The 20,502-nt window shown below is 38.6% G+C and overlaps 1 protein-coding gene across 6 annotated transcripts in view; it reads left to right on the top strand.

The window, feature by feature from the left end:
* Cep112 (centrosomal protein 112) overlaps nucleotides 1-20,502 on the top strand; it is a 412,140-nt gene that overhangs the window by 132,326 nt on the left and 259,312 nt on the right. For all 6 annotated transcript variants that reach the window (XM_060386504.1, XM_060386500.1, XM_060386502.1 and 3 more), the window contains one exon: nucleotides 17,136-17,271. In XM_060386504.1, coding sequence (XP_060242487.1) covers nucleotides 17,136-17,271 — 136 coding nt within the window. The remainder of the gene's footprint in view (nucleotides 1-17,135; nucleotides 17,272-20,502) is intronic.

The following is a 20,502-nucleotide window of genomic DNA, read 5'->3' as shown; positions in this document are numbered from 1 at the left end:
CTGTTCCCATTACTAGGGTACCTACTTCGAGACTGAGCTGCCATGTGCTACCTCTGTGCAGGGGTCCTAGGTTATCTCCATGCATGGTCCTAGGTTGGAGTATCAGTCTCAGAAAAGAACCCTGAGCCCAGATTTCTTGGTTCTCTTGCTCTCCTTGTGGAGCTCCTATACCCACCCTCCAGGTCTTTTTTATCTTCCCTTTCTTTCATAAGATTCCCTGTATGCTGCCCAAAGTTTGGCTATGATTCTCAGCATGTACGTTGATACCTTGCAGGATAGAATCTTTTTTTTTAATGACTTATTTTTTTTTTATTTTTCATCAATTACACTTTATTCATTCTGCATCCCCCCATAAGTCCCTCCCTCCTCCCCTCCCAATCCCACCCTCCCTCCTCCCTCTGCATGCATGCCACTCCCCAAGTCTACTGATAGGGGAGGTTCTCCTCTCCTTTCTGATCTTAGTCTATCAGTTCACAACAGGATAGAATCTTTCAGAGGCCCTCTGTGGTAGGCTCCTGTCCTGTTCCCTGTTTTCTTCCTCTTTCGATGTCCATCCCATTTGCCTTTTTGAGTGAGGACTGATCATCTTACCCAGGCTCCTCCTTCTTGCTTAGCTTCTTTAGGTGTACAGATTTTAGTATGTTTATCCTATATTATATGTCTAATATCCACTTACAAGTGAGTATATACCATGTGTGTCTTTCTGCTTCTGGGATACCTCACTTAGAATGATCTTTTCTAGATCCCATTTGCCCACAAATTTCATGATTTCCTTGTTTTTAATTACTGAGTAATATTCCATTGTGTAAATGTACCACAATTTCTGTATCCATTCCTCAGTTGAGGGGCTTCTGGGTTGTTTCCAGATTCTGGCTGTTATGAATAAAGCTGCTACAAACATGATTGAGCAAATGTCCTTGTTGTGTACTTGAGCATATTTTGGATATATGGCTAGGAGTGATATGTAGCTGGATCTTGATGAAGCACTATTCCTAATTGTCTGAGAAAGCACCAGATTGATTTCCGAAATGGTTATACAAGTTTACATTCCCACCAGCAATGGAGAAGGGTTCCCCTTTCTCCATAACCTCTCCAGCATTTATTGTCACTTGAGTTTTTTATCTTAGCCATTCTGATGGGTCTAAGGTGAAATTTCAGGGTTGTTTTGATTTGCATTTCCCTGATGACTAAGGATATTGAAGCAAAGGACACTGTCATCAGAACAAAATGATAGCCTACAGACTGGGAAATGATCTTCACTAACCCTATATCTGACAGAGGGCTAATATGCAGAATATATAAAGAACTCAAGAAGTTAAAAAGCAGCGAAACAAGTAATCCAATTAAAAAAATGGGGTACATAGCTAAACAGAGAATTCTCTGTAGAAGAATATCGAATGGCAGAGAAAAACTTAAATGTTCAACATCCTTAGGAATTTGAAGTTAGATCATTTATAAGTAAAATTAATGTTTTACTACCTTATTAGGAACATGTTGGTATTTTATTTTGTTTTGTTTTTCCAGCAGTATTGAACTCTTCAAACTTGTGTAAAATCTGAACCTTTAATAACATTTTTTTCATTTGGTAAAGATTAGAGGCTAATAGGTAACACCCTATTTTCTTGTTACATTTAGAACTGATTTGGGAAAACAGGAGGTCAGGAAACCTCTCCACATGAGGTTAAGTGTACTCAGCAGCCCACATTCCCCCAAGAGATTATGCAAAGTGAAAAAAGGGACACTGATGACAGGCCAGTCCTGAATAGAGAGAAAGGAGCTGAACACACAGTTCCTCTTATTTCTTCCACAGTTAAGGGTTGTTAGTCTGTGTAAAAAGAAAAGCAGGGAACTTTTCTTGTTGAAAGAGTCAAAGTACCCCTCCATGTCCTTCTAATCCCACCCCTCTTTTCTTCTCTTAAACTTTCTCCACTCTGCCCAAAGTCTGGCCCTGAGTCTCAGCATCTGCTTTGATCTCCTGTTGTGTGGATCCTTTCAGAGGACCCTTTGCAGTAGGCTCCCATCCTGTTTCCTCTCTTCCACCGCTTCTGGTGTCTATCCTGTTTGCCATTCTGAATGAGATTTAAGTGTCCTTCCTAGAGTCCTCCTTAGTGTTTAGATTCTTTAGGTCTGTAGATGGCTGTCCTATATTATACAGCTAATATCTGCTTAATAGTGAGTGTATACCATGCCTGTCTTTCTGTTTCTGGGTTACCCCACTCAGGAGATCTGAGCCCAGAGGGTCCTGCACAGACTGATGCACCAACAGAGGGCCATGCATGGAGAGGATCTAGACCTTCTGCTCAACTGTGGCCAATCGGCAGCTCAGCATTCATGTGGATCTCTGAGTGAGGAGAGCAGGGTCTGCCTCTATCATAAACTCACTTGTCTGCTCTCTGATCACTAGCCCCTGATGATGTAGTCTTGCCAGGCCACAGAGGAAGAGGATCCAGGGGGGTCCTGATGAGACTTAACAAACTATGGGCAGATGGCAATAGTGGAGAACTCCCCCTTTCAGTGGTTTAGGGGAAGGAGATGAGGGGAAGAGAGAGAGAGGGTAGGACTGGGAAAGCTGAGGAGGGGCTTCAGTTGGGATATATAATGAATAAGTTGTGTAGAAAAAATTTTTAAAAAGATTAGAGGAAGTATAAAAAAAGAGTCAAAGTGATTATTGTGTGGGCAATTTATAGAATGTGGAAAAAATTACAAACATTCAGCACACATGTTCATATTTAACTGTTAATGTTTTATAATTATTCATATATTTTAATATAAGAAAGAATGCCATTAGGCTATGTCTTTTCTTTTTCTCCAAAAATAAACATCTTTCTATTTTACATTTCATGAATTTGCCTTGTTTGTGAATAGAACCTAGAGTAATTTTGAGTTGAATTCTTTTAAATTTATTGAGACTTTTTTTTTCCAGAATACACTTTGTCTTGATTAATGTTCTATGTACTCTTGAAATTGTTATTCATTCTGTTGTGATGTGGCAGAATGGATTATGAAGGTCATGAAGGCTGGGTTTCCTGATAATTTTTTAAATTTCTGTTTTTTTTCTATCTTAGTTTCTGTGAATTATTAATAATTGAAGGATATTTAAATTGACAGCTCTAATTATGCATGTGTTTGTCTTTGTAGCTCTGTAAGTTTTGTGTTTTTTGGTTTTAAATTTTTGTTTCCTATCAGTAAATTCAATTCTTCAGACATTTTGAAGTTGATCTTTATTTTGACAGTATTCTTTGTTCTGAAATATACTTTTTATACTATTACTCATTCTACCTGTTTTTTATGTTGATATTTTAAAAAATAGTTTTACTTTTAACCTACTGGAATATTTTTGTCTAAGCAGCATTAAAAAGTTGATTAATGCCTTTTCAATGATTTTGGACAGCCATTGCCTTTTATTTAGGGTATTTAGACCATTTATATTTAGTGTCATTAATCATTTTAAATGAAGATATTTATATTTATTTTGTATGGTTCTAGCTGTTTTTTTTCTGTAATGATTAAATGTAGCCTATGTTCATTAATTCAAACTTTGCTAATAAAAATTTGTGATAATTTTGACAGAGAAGGATATTAAAATATACTTTCATTTATTTCATTAAAAAGACCTTTAAAAAGAAACACTACATATGGCAATTATCAAATATGGGCCACAGTTAATATATTAAAGAAAAAAGCAAAACATAGATTTACTTTTGGAATGATTAAATAGTGTTTTTAATCTTCTCTATCAGCTATTTGCTGTTTTAGAAGTTAATTTATGACTTAGCTTATATATTAGCTAATATTAATGTGATGTTAGACCAATTTATATATATAAGAATCCTATGGTGGATTATTGCCCTTCTCGTCTTCTGTACTATGCATTAATATTATTATACATTTTACCTTTATACATTATAATACTATCGGTACTTTGCCTCATTTTCATTTAAAGTGAATTATTTTTAAAGACAGTTATATAAATGAATCTCAAGTCTGGCTCATGTAGTTATAAATCTTGATAATAATCTTATATTTCAATTTGTATTATTACCTTTCAACCTGGATGACTCCCTTTTTTGTTTCCAGGAATGCAGGTTTAGTCCTCTATGTATTTTTAAAGTTTACTTTGCCTGTGATTTTGAAAGACGGTTTTGTCAGTTATGAATTCTAAGTTGACAGGCTGTACTTTTAAAAAAGCATTCGAAAAATATTGCTTATGTGTCTTCTCCTTTTATCATTTGCTATGGAAAGTCTGATACCACCTTTTTCTGGCTATTCTTTAACAGCTTTTCTTTACTACTGCTTTTGGGAAATTTAATTATGTAACATTTTGCATTTTCCTGTATATTGTTTATGTTTGTCGTTCATGAATCTGTAGATTTGTAAATTTTGCTAAGTTAAAAAAAGTGTTTTGCTATTATTTCTTCAAATATGTGTATTCTTATCTCTTTTCTTTCTTTCACATATTCTAAATATAGACAGATTAGGTTGCTGATAATTTTCATGGATTCTGTGTCTTTCCTGTGCGTTAGTTTCTCTTCCACTGCTACATCCATCACCACTGGTATTTTCATTAGTGGTGTGTAACATGTCTTTAATCTTATGATTGTGCTTTTTCACCACACGTTCAATCTCATCTTTAGAATTTCGATATGGCAAGGTAATTCTTAACTTCACTACAGACTTGCTTTCTGTTCTGCATGCCTCACCCAGCCTGCTGTTTCCTCTTTGAGGTAACCTGTGTTTTCCCTTCCACAATTGGTCACCTTATTATTCTGTATGGTAGAATGCTAACAATTTTTCCCCTCAATCTTCCTTATCCTTCAGTTAACTTTATTACCAATTTCTTGTGGGCTAATTCTATGAAGTTTTGTCTTTATTTACATTTGTATTTATTCATTTCAGTTAACTTAAACAATTATAATTAATGTAATATAATTAATTAATTAATCCCATTTTAGCTTATTTTTATTCTTTTAATTAATTCAGTGCATGTTTTTCCCTGAAAGCTAGTAACTAGATATGACTAGTTTAGAAATGCTTCCTCAAAGTTTAGTATTATGCCTGGTATTTGATGGTTACTCTATAGGTTGATGGGAAATTAAGTAACAAGCACTAGATGGTTTCAGATTATCATTCTGCCATATACTATGTCAAATTTGGAAGATAAATTTTTTGTTTCCATTTAGATGTTAAAATAATAACTTTTTATAGTTATTGAAATCAAACAAAGTCAGGTGCATGCCTTTAAACCAGCATTCAGGAAGGCAGAGACAGGTGGATAACTGTGTTTGAAGCCAGCCTGGTCTGCAAAGCCAGCCTGGTCCAGGACAGCCAAGGCAACACAGAGAAATCATGTCTTGGAAAGAAGAAGAAGAAGAGGAGAAGAAACTAAAAAAAGTCATATGTGGACTTCCTGAAACTTTAACGGGCATAATGGGCTCTCTAAATGTTTACCATTTGGTTACATTATCATTGTTAGAGGTTGTTGGAATACCATTCATTGAAAGTACTGGAAAATATCTGTTGTCTCTCTGAAATCATTTTATATCACTTATAAATCATCCTTAATAAGCTGAAGACTTTTCTCAAATAATAAATATTGCATTTCTATTTGATAAATAAGGAGAAAATATGCCTACTTAAAATTTGATCTATCTGTGCATAGTGATGAACATAAGTGAGAATATTTTTTAGCTACTTTGAAATATTCAAGTGCCCAGGGACAAGGCCTGGATGATGTTTTTGAAGGGAATAAATATTTCAGCTTCACATTTCTGCCTTTTTTCTGCATTCCTTTGATCTGGCTTTGGTTTGCTTGTCACTCTGCTGAATGACTTTACACTGTCTTTCTTCTTTCCCTGCTAAAAAGAAAAGGCTCAGTGCCTAGTCCAGAAGATTTAGCCTTGACCACTTTACAGGCAAAACATATATTTCCTTATTTACTCACACAACCCTCTCTAAAATTAATTGTATCAGTAGATATTCAGGTAAGCTATATATAGATGAGGGGTAATTTCCATGGAAGTTTTAATCAGCAGCTTTTTACATATAGGAAACAGAAAAAGGAATAATGTTAGATTTGGAGTTTGTTTTGAAGTTTAAAGATTAAAATTTTAAAGAATTCTTTCTTGATTGTGTATAAAGGTTATTTTACTCTTAAAGATCATTTCTAAAGATTTTTTTAAAATTAATTGATTTTTTATCTTCAGAGTGAGAGTTCTTTTATTTATGCCCATCACAGGCCTGTTTATTTTGCTTAAAATATTATCCAAAACTTTAACAGTGTAAGCCTTTGTTTTTGTAGTTTTATTTTCTACACAAACATGTATGGTTTTTAAAAATTTGTTCTTTGGAGGATGGTTATGGTGTGCTTGTGTGTGTGTGTGTTTGTGTACATGTGTACATGTACACATGTGGGTATGTGTATTTATGTATGCTGGAGGCTGGATGTCAATGTGTCTTCCTCTGTGACTTTGCATCTTATTTTTGAGGGAGAACCTCTTCCTGAGCATGAAGCTCACTGATTGGTTGGACTGGCTAATGAGCTTCATGGGTTCTTCTGTTTCTGTCCCTCCCAATACTAGCTCTGGGGTCAAAGGTGCACCCCACTGCACCTAGCTTTTTATGTAGGTGCTAAAGCTCCAAATTCAGGACCTCATGCTTGTGGTCCTCATGCAGCCTGCTCCTCACCTCTTGAGATTAGTTTCTAAGGAGATTCTTCACTTCACTTCACTTCTCTTTGTACCACTTATACTCCTGTGGCAGGCATGGTTCTGTACAAATTTTAGCATATAAAATATTGGAGTGTTCTTTGATTTTCTTCCTTTCTCATTTGCCTTTTCCTTAGACTGGCTAATCCTTCTCCAAGATGAGAATATTTTTCTATTTATTTTATGGGGTTTTGGGGGAGTAATATTTAATAAGTAGATCTTAGAACTTGTGTCCAGGACTCCTATCTCAGCTCCTAGACAATAGCTGAAGACCAGGAGATTTGTGACAGAGCCACTTCCGTTGAATAGAAATTAAAATCCAACTGACTTAAAAGGATTTATGAGCGTCCTAATTGAAATCCATAGGCTATTTATAACTAGCATGTTTCAACCAAGTTTGACCTTGGGAGCAGGGTCTCTGTAACTGTTAAACTCCAGTCAGAAGAGAATTCTGTAGAATTCCTTTATGTTGTTGGCTGCTTTTTGAGCATTTTGGTCTCCAGAAGTCTTGGTTTATAACCATAGTAACTTCACTACCAGGACTGAGATGGTTTGAGCATCTCAGTGTTCAGCTTTACCAGTGGTCTTCAGAAGTCCCGGGTTTATTAGCTCACATTTGCTCATGTTTTATTTATGTAGCTCCTCTGGAGAAAGAATTCTTTTTAGATTGTTTTTTTTAGATTTGTTATGTAGATGTCAAATCACTGAAAAACCACAAATTAAATATTTGTAGAAATACAACTGGATTTATTCATATCTTTCTGCCCGATTTAACTTTAAAAATTTCCCTATACCAAACTCATCTTCTGTTTCCCATAGTATTTTTCAAAACGTTTTAAGAATTTTATATTAAATATCTTTGATACCCTTGACCACATTGTGTCTGATAATTGCAAATGTTGTACTATTTTTCTATTGTTGCTGTAACAAATCCCTACAAACATAGTGTCTTAAGTTTCAAGTTATTTCCTGCTGGTCCAGAAGTCAGAAGTTCACCATGAGAGCTGAGGAGCTAAAGTCAAGGTGTTATCCAGCCTTGATCTTTGAGAGCTTCGGGAACAAGCCCATTCCTTGCCTTGGATATTTTCTGTTGCTTGTATTACTTGGCCTCTGATCTTGAATACATGGATTGTGTTAATTCTACAAGTCAGTCGGGATAGTATTGGTATCTTGTCAATATTAAAACCAATACTAATGTTTGTTTTATTAGGCATTCCTTTCTGACACCTGAAGGTATCAAGTGTGGCAGAATCTGTGGCATGGATCATGCTTTAGAGGAATTAGTGGAGGCCAGTGTGTATTGGAGTCTCATGAAAAAGAGGATAAAGTGGTACTTTTTTATCATGCTAAGTGAATAGTATGACATTTTTTGACTAACACAGTCTAATTAATTTAGGTTCTGTTTGGCAGCCAAGAAGGTAGGCGATATTGTCTCTTGAAAAGCTTATGTTCCAAGCCCAGATGGAAAGGAATGGAGACTTCGAACTGCTTTCCAGGCTTGTTTGAAGTTTTTTGTTTTGTTTTGTTTTTCTTGGAGTTTCCAGTAGGGATGCCAAGCTGGCAGCAAATGAAGTATACTGTAATGTGAAGCCCTATAAATATGTGTTGGACCATGGCCATCGTTATCAAAAGTGCTGCCACAGAAATGTGCCAAAGAAGATTTTCAAATTAGGGTTGGCCTGCACACATAAACGTTAGCTTGTAAAGCTCAAGAAATACCAAATTGTAGTCCATTAGTCCCCTGCATTTTATTGCCCTTTTTGAAATAATCATGCACTTCAGAGCATCCTTTAATCTGAGCTGAGTTGTGGCTGGGTAAGAATGCATCTTCTTTTTTCTTTATCCTTTATGTACTTAGATGAGGAAAATTTCATAAATAAATCAGAGCTAAAAAGCAAATTTTCTTTCTACCTTTTTATCTTCATGGAAGCCCAGCTTTAAGGCATTTGAGAGATGCATTAATCCTCAGCTTCACAAGTCCACTGCAAAGTAATCTTGAAAGTCATTTTCGGTTTGCCTCTTGTATGCTGCACTATTTGGGGTCATGGTTAAAAGAGGCAGCATTCTTATGACCTCAAGGAACAGGCTTTTGACTGTAAAGGCTTAAAGTTTTACTTCTGTTTTAGTACCTTGTATAAGCGTAATGGGGCTCATTAAAATGATCCATTATATTTAAATTAAGATAAAGGCAATTTATACTAAGATGTAAAATTCCTAAATGAGCGCCAGTGAGTGTGCCTGCATCATTGAGTTGCATCGACAAAGGCTTCTTTGACAGTTAGCTTTATACTGTGAGGTTGGAGTACCCTGTGTGGAGGACGTGGAGACTAGTCTGGTTTCTGACATCTCCCCATCCTTTCCGTTCTCATCAACTTGTTTTTAATTTTTAACTGGGTGTGTGTCTATGTCGGCGTATGTGGACACGAATGCAGGTACCCATGGCGGCCAGAGGCATATGGGTCCTCGTGGAACTGGAGTTCAGACCGTTAGGAGCCACCCGACAATGTTTAGGGAATTGAGCTCGGGTCATCTGTACTCCTAACACCTGGTCCACCTCTCTAGCCCCCTGTGCCTGCTATTTACTCTTTTGTCAATCAAGAGAAAAATTGTGAATTGAGAACATGCTTTAACACTGAAATTTTATTTGAACATTTTAAATGATCTATGAAACATAACATAATGATGATGGCTAAAGCTTATGATTTTATATGCTGAACCTAGTTGCAAATGGAACTGGCAAAATGTGAAGAAAAGATTTGTCTTATTAAATTTAAAGTGTTTAAATACCTCATGTGAATTATTACACACAAAATAAAAATTTTCCAAAGGTGTGTTTCAGCTCTAGGTTGTATATTTCTAATTAATTAATTAATTAAAGTTTATATCCCAACTGTAGTTCTCCTCCATCCTCTCCTCCCAGTCCTTCTTCCACACATCTCCTCTCCCTGTCCACTCCTCCTCCCCTTCTCTTCAGAAAAGAACAGGCCTCCCATGAGTTTCGCATTGCAGTAGGACTAGGCTCATCTTCTATTGATGTTAGATGAGGCAGCCTAGTTGGGGCAAAAGAGTCAGAGAAGGCCCCTGCTCCCACTGCTAGGAGTCACACATGAAGACCAAGATGCACAACTGTTAAATGTGTGCAAAGGGCCTACATCAGTCCCGTGCATGCTCTTTGGTGGGCAGTTCAGTCTCTGTGAGCCCCTTATGGACTTAGGTTAGTTGATTCTGTAGGTTTTCTTCTGGTGACCTACAATCCTTCAGCTCCACCTAATGTTTGGCTGTGGGTCTCCACATCTGTTTTCATCAGTTGCTGAGTGAAGCCTCTCGGATAATGGTTAGCGAGGGCCCTGTCTGCAATTGTAGCAGGACATCATTAACAATGGCAGGGGTCGGCTCCCTCTTATGGCATGGATCTCAAGTTGGACTAGTCAGTGGTTGGCCATTCCCTCAATTTCTATTCCATCTTTAACCTTCCACATCCTATAGGCAGGACAAATTGTAGGTCGAAGGTTATGGAGGGCTTGGTGTCCCAGTCCCTCCATTGGAAGTCTTGCCTGGTTACAGGAGATGACCATTTCAGGCTCCATATCCCCTATTGCTAGGAGTCTTAGTGTCACCCTGATAGATTCCTAGGAGTTTCCATTGACCTAGGTTTCTAGTTCATCCTAGAGATGCTTCCCCTGCTCCTGGGTTCCAGTTGCCTCTCCCAGTACTCTTACTGTTTGACCTCCTTGGACCTGATCCCTCCTGTTCCTATACCTAAATCCCTTTCCCCATTTATTCTCCCCTTCCCTATTCACCCACCATGTCTATTCTATTTCCTCTTCATTGAGATTTGCACATCTCCCTCTTGAGCCTTCTTTGTTAATTAGCTTTTTGGGTTTGTGGATTGTAGTATGGTTACCCATTACTTTATAGGTAATATCTACTTCCAAGTGAGTACATACCATGTTTGTCTTTCTGGATTTGGGTTTCCTCACTCAGGATGATATTTTCTAGTTCCATCCACTTGCCTGCAAATTTCAGGTTGTCATTCTGATTAATGACTGAGTAGTATTCCATTATATAAATGTGCCACATTTTCTTTATCCAATCTCCAGGTGAGGGTTGTTTCTAGTTTCCAGATTTTACGAGTAAAGCTGCTATTAATATAGTTGGGCAAGTGTCCTTGTTTTATGATGTTTTGGGTATATGCCCAGGAGTTGTATAGTTGGATCTTGAGTTAGATCCATTCCCAATTTTCTGAGAAACTGCCAAATTGATTTCAAAGTGGCTGTACAAGTTTGCACTCCCATCAGCAATGGAGGAGTGTTCCCCTTGCTCCACATCCTCACCAGCACAAGCTGTCACTGAAGTTTTGGGTCTTAGTCATCCTGATTAGTGTAAATAAAATTCAGTCATCTTGATTTACATTTCCTTGGTGGCTAAGGATATTGAACATTCCTTAAGTGTTTCTCAGCCATTAGAGATTTCTTTGTTGAGAATTCTCTGTTTATATCTGTACCCCATTTTTAATTAAATTTTTATTTTTTTATATCTTAATTACAGTTTGTTCACTTTGTATCCCAGCTGTAGCCCCCTACCTCATTCCCTCCCAATTCCACCCTCCCTCCCTCATCTCCTCCCATGACCCCTCTCCAAGTCCATCGATAGGGTAGTCCTCTCCTATCCAAGTCCTCTCCAAGTCCTCTCCTTCCATCTGGCCCTAGCTTATCAAGTCTCCTCAGTACTGGCTGCATTTTCCTCCTCTGTGGACTGGCAAGGCTGCTCCCCCCTTAGGGGGAGGTGGTCAAAGAGCCAGACACTGAGTTCATGTCAGAGACAGTCCCTGCTCCCCTAACTAAAGAACCCACCTGGATACTGAGCTGCCATGGGCTACATCTGAGCAGGGGTTCTAAGTTATTTCAATGATTGGTCCTTGATTGTAGTATCAGTCTCAGAAAAGACCCCTGTGACCAGATATTTGGTTCTGTTGCCCTCCTTGTGGAACTCCTGTCTCTCTAGGTCTTACTATCTCCCCTCTTTTCATAAGATTCTCTGCACTCTGCCCAAAGTTTGGTTGTGAGTCTCGGCATCTGCTTTGATACCCTGCAAAGTAGTCTTTCAGAAGCCCTCTGTGGTAGGCTCCTGTCCTGTTTCCTGTCTTCCCCCTCCCCCAATTTCCATCCCATTTGTCTTCCTGAGTGTGGACTGACCATCCCACTCAGGGTTCTCCCACTTGCCCAGCCTCCCCAGATGCAGACTTTTGTAGGTTTATATTATATGTCTAATATCCACTTATAAGTGAGTATATACCATGTGTATCTTTCTGCTTCTGGGATACCTCACTCAGGATGATCTTTTCTAGATCCCACAATTTGCCTGCAAATTTCATGATTTCCTTGTTTTTAATTGTTGAGTAGTATTCCATTGTGTAAATGTACCACAATTTCTGTATCCATTCTTCCATTGAGGGATATCTGGGTTGTTTCCAGGTTCTGGCTATGAACATGGTTCAGCAAATGTCCTTCTATACTTGAGCATCTTTTGGATATATGCCTAGGAGTGGTATAGCTGTATCTTGAGGAAGCACTATTCCTAATTGTCTGAGAAAGCTCCAGATTGATTTCCAAAGTGCTTGTACAAGTTTACATTCCCACCAGCAGTGGAGGAGGGTTCCCCTTTCTCCACAACCTCTCCAGCATGTATTGTCACTTTAGTTTTTTATCTTAGCCATTCTGATGGGTATAAGGTGAAATCTCAGGGTCATTTTGATTTGCATCTCCCTGATGACTAAGGACATTGAACATTTCTTTAAGTGTTTCTTTTACCCCATTTTTAAATTGGATTATTTGGGAATTTTTTTGTATACTTTCTTGAGGTTATATATATAAACATATATATTCTATCATATAATATATGTTATTTATATATATGTGTGTATATATATATATATATGTATATACCAGCCCTTCTTCAGGAAGCTGGCTCCTGCGTCAATGTGTTCAAGGCTATTTTTCTCTTTCTCTTCTATCAGATTCAGTATATCTGATTTTATGTTGAGGTCTTTGATCCACTTGGACTTGAGGTATGTGGGTTTATTTCTGAGTATTCAATTAGATACCATTAATCAACCTGCCTGGGTTTGTTTGGTTTGGTTTTGCCAATACCATATGGTTTTTATTACTATTGTTCTGTAGTACAGCTTGAAATTTGGGATGGTGATACCCCAAGAAGTTCTTTTGTTGTATAGGATTGTTTTAGATACACTGGTTTGTTGTTGTTGCTGTTGTTTTTCCATATGAAGTTGAGGGTTGCTTTTTCGAGGTCCGTAAAAAAATTGTGTTGGAATTTTGATGGGAATTGCATTGAATCTGTATATTGTAAGATATATATCTGTAAGCTGGACATTTTTACTATGTTAATCCTGCCAATTCATGAGCATGGGAGATCTTTATATCTTCTGATATCTTATTCAGTTTGTTTCTTCAGAGACTTGAAGTTCTGGTTATGCAGGTCTTTCACTTGCTTGGTTAGAGTTACACTAAAATATTTTTATTATTTGTGGCTATTGTGAAGTGTGTTGTTTCACTAATTCTTTCTCAGGCCATTTATTGCTTTTATATAGGAGGGCTGCTGATTTTTTTTAAGTTAATTTTGTATCCAGGCATTTCCCTGAAGATGATTATCAGCTGCAGGAGTTCCCTGGTAGAATTTTCAGGTCACTTATGTATACTATCATATCATCTGCAAATAGCAGTACTTTGATGTCTTCCTTTCCAATTTGTATCCCCTTGATCTCCTTGTCGTATTGCTCAAGCTAGAATTTCAACTGCTATACTGAATAGTTTTGGAGAGTGTGGGGTCTCTAGAACCAGTGTGGCCTTCGGGAAAGCAGACATCTTCTGTCAAAGTTGTGGACTGAATATGGAGCCCAAGGGATGGGGTGCAGTTTGTGGCCACTGGTTGTGCTTTAAGGGGAGTTGCCAGGCATAGGCATAGAGTCGGGTCTTATCTCGGTTCCCTGATAGTAGATTTGTTAGTAGAATTTTCTTTGGGCTAATTAAATGGTACATTTTTTAAAACTATATGGTTTAAATATTTGATGTTTTCAAACATTGTTTTGTACTATTTTTCTATGTATAGACTTACCTATACATTTCTATGAATTTTCATCTGAAACATTTATCAAATGTTTTCAAGAGTGTCTCAAAACTTAAAGAATTACATAAGTTAGTCACTGTAATCTCTGATCAATGGATAAATAGCCCTTGCCATGCCTAACCGGACACTTTAGTGTGGTCATCAGTTACCCTGCATAACTGCTTTTCTGTTGGAGCCTACTTCCAACAACAACAACAACAAAAACACAAATAGCCACTTGCTGCCACTCGGGACCTTCTTAACAGGGAAGATCCATTTGCCTCCTGAAGCTTTGATTGTGGTAGCTGGCACAGTTACATGACTTTATAGTGTTCCTATATGCAGTTTCAGTATGCAAATATTTAAAAGGTCAATTTATTCAGTATATATACTGAGTTGTACACACAGCTCCAGGCTTTTTTGATTCTTAGGCAGAGTACTATAGTATGGGTGCACCAAACTAAATTAAAGCTCCAGTTCCCATCACCGTGCTTGACCTTTTATATGATGTCTTAGGGTCAGTCTTCTACATGGTATGTAATTATTCAACGTTTTCTAAGAGCTTTAGTGTTAAATGGCAAAAATCATTACTGACGCTGGAGTCTTGCAACCGAGAACTCCAACCTCGAAGACATTTGCTTTAAAATGTTTCAGAAAGATAGTAGACAAAATGATAGGTTTTTTTCCTATTAAATATGAAAAAGTTGGGGCTGAGGAGATGTCTTAGTTGGTAAAGTGCTTGCTGTGCAGGAATGAGAACAGGAGGTTTGGTCCACAGAACCCGTGTAAAAAAAGCTGAGTGTGGTGGTTCATACTTGCAATCCTAGGCCTAGGAATGTAGAGCCAAGAACCTCCCCAGGCTCTGGGGCCAGCCAGCCTAACCTGCTTGATGAGTTTCAGACCAGTGAGAGACTTTCAAACAACAACAAAAACGAGTGGTGTCTGAGTAGACCTGATGTCTGAGTACACTGAGGTCGCCCTCTGGCTCTCACGTGCACACCCAGCATAAGCATGTGCACGCGTACACACAGTCCACCAGTCCTCATGCTCATGCAGGTGGGCGCGTCTGCACGCGTGCACACACACTAAATAAAATGAGCGCCTGAAAGAAAAGTTTTCAAAGTTCTGGACGTCTGTACCCTGTTGCTGTAAAGTGCAGTAACCGTGGGCAGCACCTGCCTGCTACCTGATGAGAATGACTTTGTTCCCGTGCTTGCTATCACGTGCCTTGGAGCTGTCTTAAACGCCATAGGGCGTACTAATGGTGGCCGTCATTATAAAGGAAAGGAAGAGGGATTCCAGTGAAGACACTGGTTTGTCATGGGTGTGTACTGCAGTGATTATTACTGGGAGTCTAACAAGAAAGATGTAGAGGATTTAAAGGGGTAAGTAGAAACAGGTGGTCCTTACATGAAAATGAAGATTCATGGTATGTTCATTCATCCTGTGTGTGAAGGGTTCCTTAGTTACAGATATGCCATGCGCAGACGAAGGTAGAGTGGTGATGGGATCTGGAGAGAGCAGTAGCCCTGCCTATGCTGGGTATAAAGCGACTGGAGAGCCCCTGCTTAAATGAAAGCTTCATGCTACGTTTTTCTATCAGTCTGTTAGCCGCCCAGGCTTTGAAAAGCCTTTCCAGTTTGGAAGCAGGGAAAGCTATGCATGATATATCTTAGAGGGATGTTTATAAACGCACATCTGAGCAACTCCAGAAAGCTCAAGGATTTTTTGCTCACCTTTTAAAAGAATGCTGTTCAGAGTTCAGGAAGGTCTTTTCTTCCCATTGTGATAAAGTTGACCTATTGATTCACATGAGTTAAATTGCTCTATTTCCCAGCATCCGTCATTGTTACAGTTAGTAATAGGCACTGTTTTGTGTGCGTGTGAACTTACCTAGTAGGGAAGATGAGCCTTGTTAATCAGGAAAGCAGCTCAGTGAGGCAGCCACCAGCAGGAGCTCTGGAACCAATGTCCAGCTATGGAGTCCTGGCTCGAGCTCCCACGGGGAGGATCATTTTGGAAATGAGTCTAAGCATGAGTTTTCTGTTCTGTGATAGAAAGGGTATAGTATCTCTTAGTTGGGCTTACTGTGACAAGAAATGAAAAATTATACATACAAATATTTTGTCCAATGCACAGAACCTAGTCAGAACTTCAGAACTTGAACATATTTATAAATTAGTGGCTTCATTTTTCTTTCTTCTGTCAACATGTGAAGAGTTCTGTTGCTTTGTGACAGCCTGGTTTCAGTATAATGTGTGACTGGATGGGTGGCTGTTGGGTCTAGGCAAGTGAACTAGTAAAGCAGCTTCAGACTAGTGTATGGTCGTGCTACCTTGACCGTCTGCAGGGCAACTGATGATACACATGTCTTTCGGTCTGGCATCATTCATTTTAAAACTACAATAGAATCCATACGCTATTCTCTTCACCTCGCTTGTTTTGTTGGGGGGGGGGTTGGTTGGCTTTGGTTTTCTGAGACAGAGTTTCTCTGTGTAGCCTTGGCTGTCCTGGACTCACTTTATAGATCAGGCTAGCCTTGAACACACAGAGATGCACCTGCCTCTGCCTCACCAAGTGCTAGGATTACAGGCGTGAGTCACTGTGTGCAGCTACACGCACTTGTTTAAAGAGCATAATTTGTTAGATTCAGTTCCCTATCGTGCTCATTACTCAGAAGGAAACCACATATCCATTAGGTGACCAATCTCTTCTCCCACATTCCCTTAGGCCCCAGCAACAGCAAATCTAGTCTTTGAATATAGGTTTTCTTTTTAGTTCTCTCTCTCTCTTTTTTACATCAATCACGTATTTTTTCATGACTGACTTCTTTTACTTGCCTTAATATTTTGAAGTTTATATATATATATACAGATATATATATATAATCTCCATGTTATGGTATATATAAAAATGTTCCTAATTTTTAAGTCTGAATAATATTCCATTGTATAGCTTTGCCACACTTTATCTATTCAACAATAGATGGAATAGATTGTTTTCTACAGATTGTTCTCAGGGGAATCTTTGAATGTAGTTACATCCTCATCAAAATACATATTTTGTGTTTTTGTTCTTTCCCTCCAGAGAGGTTGCTCAATTGTCAGTTTTGAAAGAGAAGTTTCATAGACTATCAGGATATGCAATCTGAATTTGTTCGAGAGAGCTAATTATTATTCTTTTATTGAAACCTCGTTTTTTTTTTTTTAATTTATAAAAAATACATTTAAAAATTTTAGATTTTTGCCTTTTCCTTTTCCTCACCTCAACTCCTTCTTATGTAATTCTGAAGCTTTATGAACTCCGTAGGGAGAAGGAGGAGCAGCTCAGCCGTGTGACTGAAGTTCAGAGGTTGCAGGCCCAGCAGGCAGATGCCGCCCTGGAGGAGTTTAAGCGGCAGGTGGAAGTGAACTCCGAGAAGGTCTATGCTGACATGAAAGAGCAGGTGAGGCATGATCATCTTCAGAAGCATTTCAGTTTTTAAAAGTGCTGTTGGTGCTGGAGTGATGGCTCAGCAGTCAGAAGCACATACTGGCTTTATAGAGTTCTCTTCCCACCATGCACATGGCCTGGCTCACCACAGCCTGTGGTTCCAACTTTAAGGACTCCACCTGCCTCCACAAGACCCTCACAGGTAACTACATGACACATGCCCACATGAATGTGTGTGATCAAATATAAGGACTGGGTATGGTTATGAGTTCCAGGCTTGCAGGTTCCCGGCCAGCCAGGGCTATTTATAGTGAGAAAAAGAAAGTTGTGTCAAAAGTAGCAATACAGTTGGGTCAGAGGTTGCGAATGAAATGGGATATAATCTCTTAATTCACCTTTGAAGCCAGAAAGATCATTTAAAAGTCCTAAAGTCCCTTCAGGAAGTGTAGTAATGACCAAAGTATATTGCCTGGGGGATGGATGAACCTGCCAGGAAAAGCCACCACCAAATATTGACTTCTGTGAAACAAGGATGTAACTTGACCAGGTTGAATCTATTTTAGTGATCAGTCATGAGCGATCTTTCAGTGGGCAATTCAGGAGGACATAGGTTGTTTCTAGGGCTTGTAAGTTTTTGCGAGGTCTTTGTTTTGTCTTGTGACAACTTCTTTATTATTTTACAAATAATAGAAACTAAGAAACTAATTTTATGCAGATTATTTCAATTTATATTATATTTCATATATAATCCCCATTTATAATCTATGTATAAAATAAAATCCTTTGATTACATAAGAAAAAAATTAACATTACGATTTATATGTACATGTAATGTCAATATAATATGGATATTAAGTATATATTAATGTTTATTGAAAAAATATGTAATTTTATACCTGCATGAAATGTTCCTAGAATAATTTTCTTTTTTTGGCTTTTCAGTACAGGGTTTTTTTATATAGCCTTAGCTGTTCTGGAACTTGTTGTGTATATCAGGCTGTACTCGTACTCACAGAGATCTGACTCCCTCTGCCTCCTGGATGCTGGATTAAAGGTGTATGCCACACCTGCCCAGCAAAGAATAATTTTTTTTTGAAAACTATTTTTTTAATTTTATTAATTACACTTTATTCACTTTGTATCCCCCCATAAGCCCCTCCCTCCTTCCCTCCCAGTCCCATCCTCTCTCCCCCTTCTTCATGCATGCTCCTCCCCAAGTCCACTGATAGGGGAGGTCCTCCTCTCCTTCCTTCTGATCTTAGTCTATCAGATCACATCAGGAGTGGCTGCATTGTCATCCTCTGTGGCCTGGTAAGGCTGCTCCCCCCTTAGGGAGAGGTGATCAAAGAGCAGGCCAATCAGATTATGTCAGAGGCAGTCCCTGTTCCCATTACTATGTAACCCACTTGGACACTAAACTGCCATGAGCTACATCTGTGCAGGGGTTCTAGATTATCTCCATGCCTGGTACTTGGTTGGAGTATGAGTCTCTGAAAATACCCCTGTGTTCAAATTTTCTGGTTCTGTTGCTCTCCTTGTGGAGTTTCTGTCCTTCCCAGATCTTACTATTTCCCACTTCTTACATAAGATTCCATGCACTCTGCCCAACAGTTGGCCATGAGTCTTAGCATCTGCGTTGATAGTCTGCAGGGCAGAGCCTTTCAGAGGCCCTCTGTGGCAGGTTCCTAGCTTGTTTCCTGTTTTCTTCTTCTTCTGATGTCCATCCTCTTTGCCTTTCAGGATGGGGATTGAGCGTTTTAGTCAGGGTCCTCACTCAAGTGACAACAAATGCTGGAGAAGTTGTGGAGAAAGGGGAACCCTCCTCCACTGCTGGTGGGAATGTAAACTTGTACAACCACTCTGGAAAGCAGTCTGGCGCTTTCTCAGACAACAAGGAATAGTGCTTCCTCAAGATCCAGCTATACCACTCCTAGGCATAATATCCAAAAGAGGCTCAAGTACACAATAAGGACATTTGCTCAACCATGGTTGTAGCAGCTTTATTTGTAATAGCCAGAAGCTGGAAACAGCCCAGATGCCCCTCAACTGAAGAATGGATACAGAAATTGTGGTACATCTACACATTGGAGTATTACTCAGCAATGAAAAATAAGGAAATCATGAAATTTGCAGGTAAATGGTGGGACCTGGAAAGGATCATCCTGAGTGAGCTGTCCCAGAAGCAGAAAGACACACATGGTATATACTCATTCATATAGACATATAACGTAGGATAAACCTACTAAAATTTGTACATCTAAAGAAACTAATCAGGAGAGAGGACCCTGACTAAAACGCAAAAAATAAATTTTTAAAAGAAGAGATTATGTAAGTACTAAAAGCTTCTATCTGTTATTATCATTTGACTTGTTATATTTACTATTACACTATTATTTTTGTGTTTTGTTTAATTAGCATATTTTAATGTTAAACATATTTTATATATGAGAATGACCATATATTAATAATCAGCTATTGTAGTAAGTACATTTAGATTACTTTACAGTACTTTCTGTAATAATTAGGGTTTCTGTTGCTATGATAAAACACTATGACCAAAAGCAACTTGGGGGGAAAAAGGGTTTATTTTGCTTATACTTCTACATCACAATTAATCCTTGAAGGTTCTGAGCAGGAATTCAAATAGCATAGGAACCGATGCAGAAGCCATGGAGGAGTGCTGCTTATCGGCTTCCTCCTCATGGCTTGCTTAGTCCACCTTCTTAATAGCACCAAGGACCACTAGCTGATGAGTGGCCCCATGCACAATGGGCTGGGCCCTCACCCATCAATTATTAATTAAGAAAACGACCCCGCAGACTTGCCTGCAGCCCATTCTTAGGGACGAATTTTCTCAACTGTGGTTCCCTCTCTGAATGATTCTGGGTCATGTCAAGTTGACATAAAAATTAGGCAGCACAATGGCTGAAGCAGCATGTTGTAGTAATGTTGTGTCCGCCTCAGCTGCAGGTTCTTCCTTAGGAGCACCAAGCACATGCGAATGTTGAAAATGGCCTTGAACAACACCTATAAGCTTTATGTTTGAAACTGTTTGTTTTGATATTCCTTTCTCGGTTGTGATTTCCAGTAAGGCTGATTTATGGGATTTCACATTGGAAGTATGGGTTGGGGGGTCTCTGTTTTTCTGTTTTCTTTGGGGAATTTGTGCAGGGCAGCAGAGACTTTCCATCCCTGTTGGGAGGATTTCAGTTCCTGTTCCATTTGGCCCTGGGATGTATATCTG

This window comes from Meriones unguiculatus, chromosome 7, assembly GCF_030254825.1.
Source record: "Meriones unguiculatus strain TT.TT164.6M chromosome 7, Bangor_MerUng_6.1, whole genome shotgun sequence".
Taxonomy (NCBI): Eukaryota; Metazoa; Chordata; class Mammalia; order Rodentia; family Muridae; genus Meriones; species Meriones unguiculatus.
The sequence above is the reverse complement of the archived record's forward strand: the minus strand, read 5'-3'. Positions and strand labels throughout refer to the sequence as shown.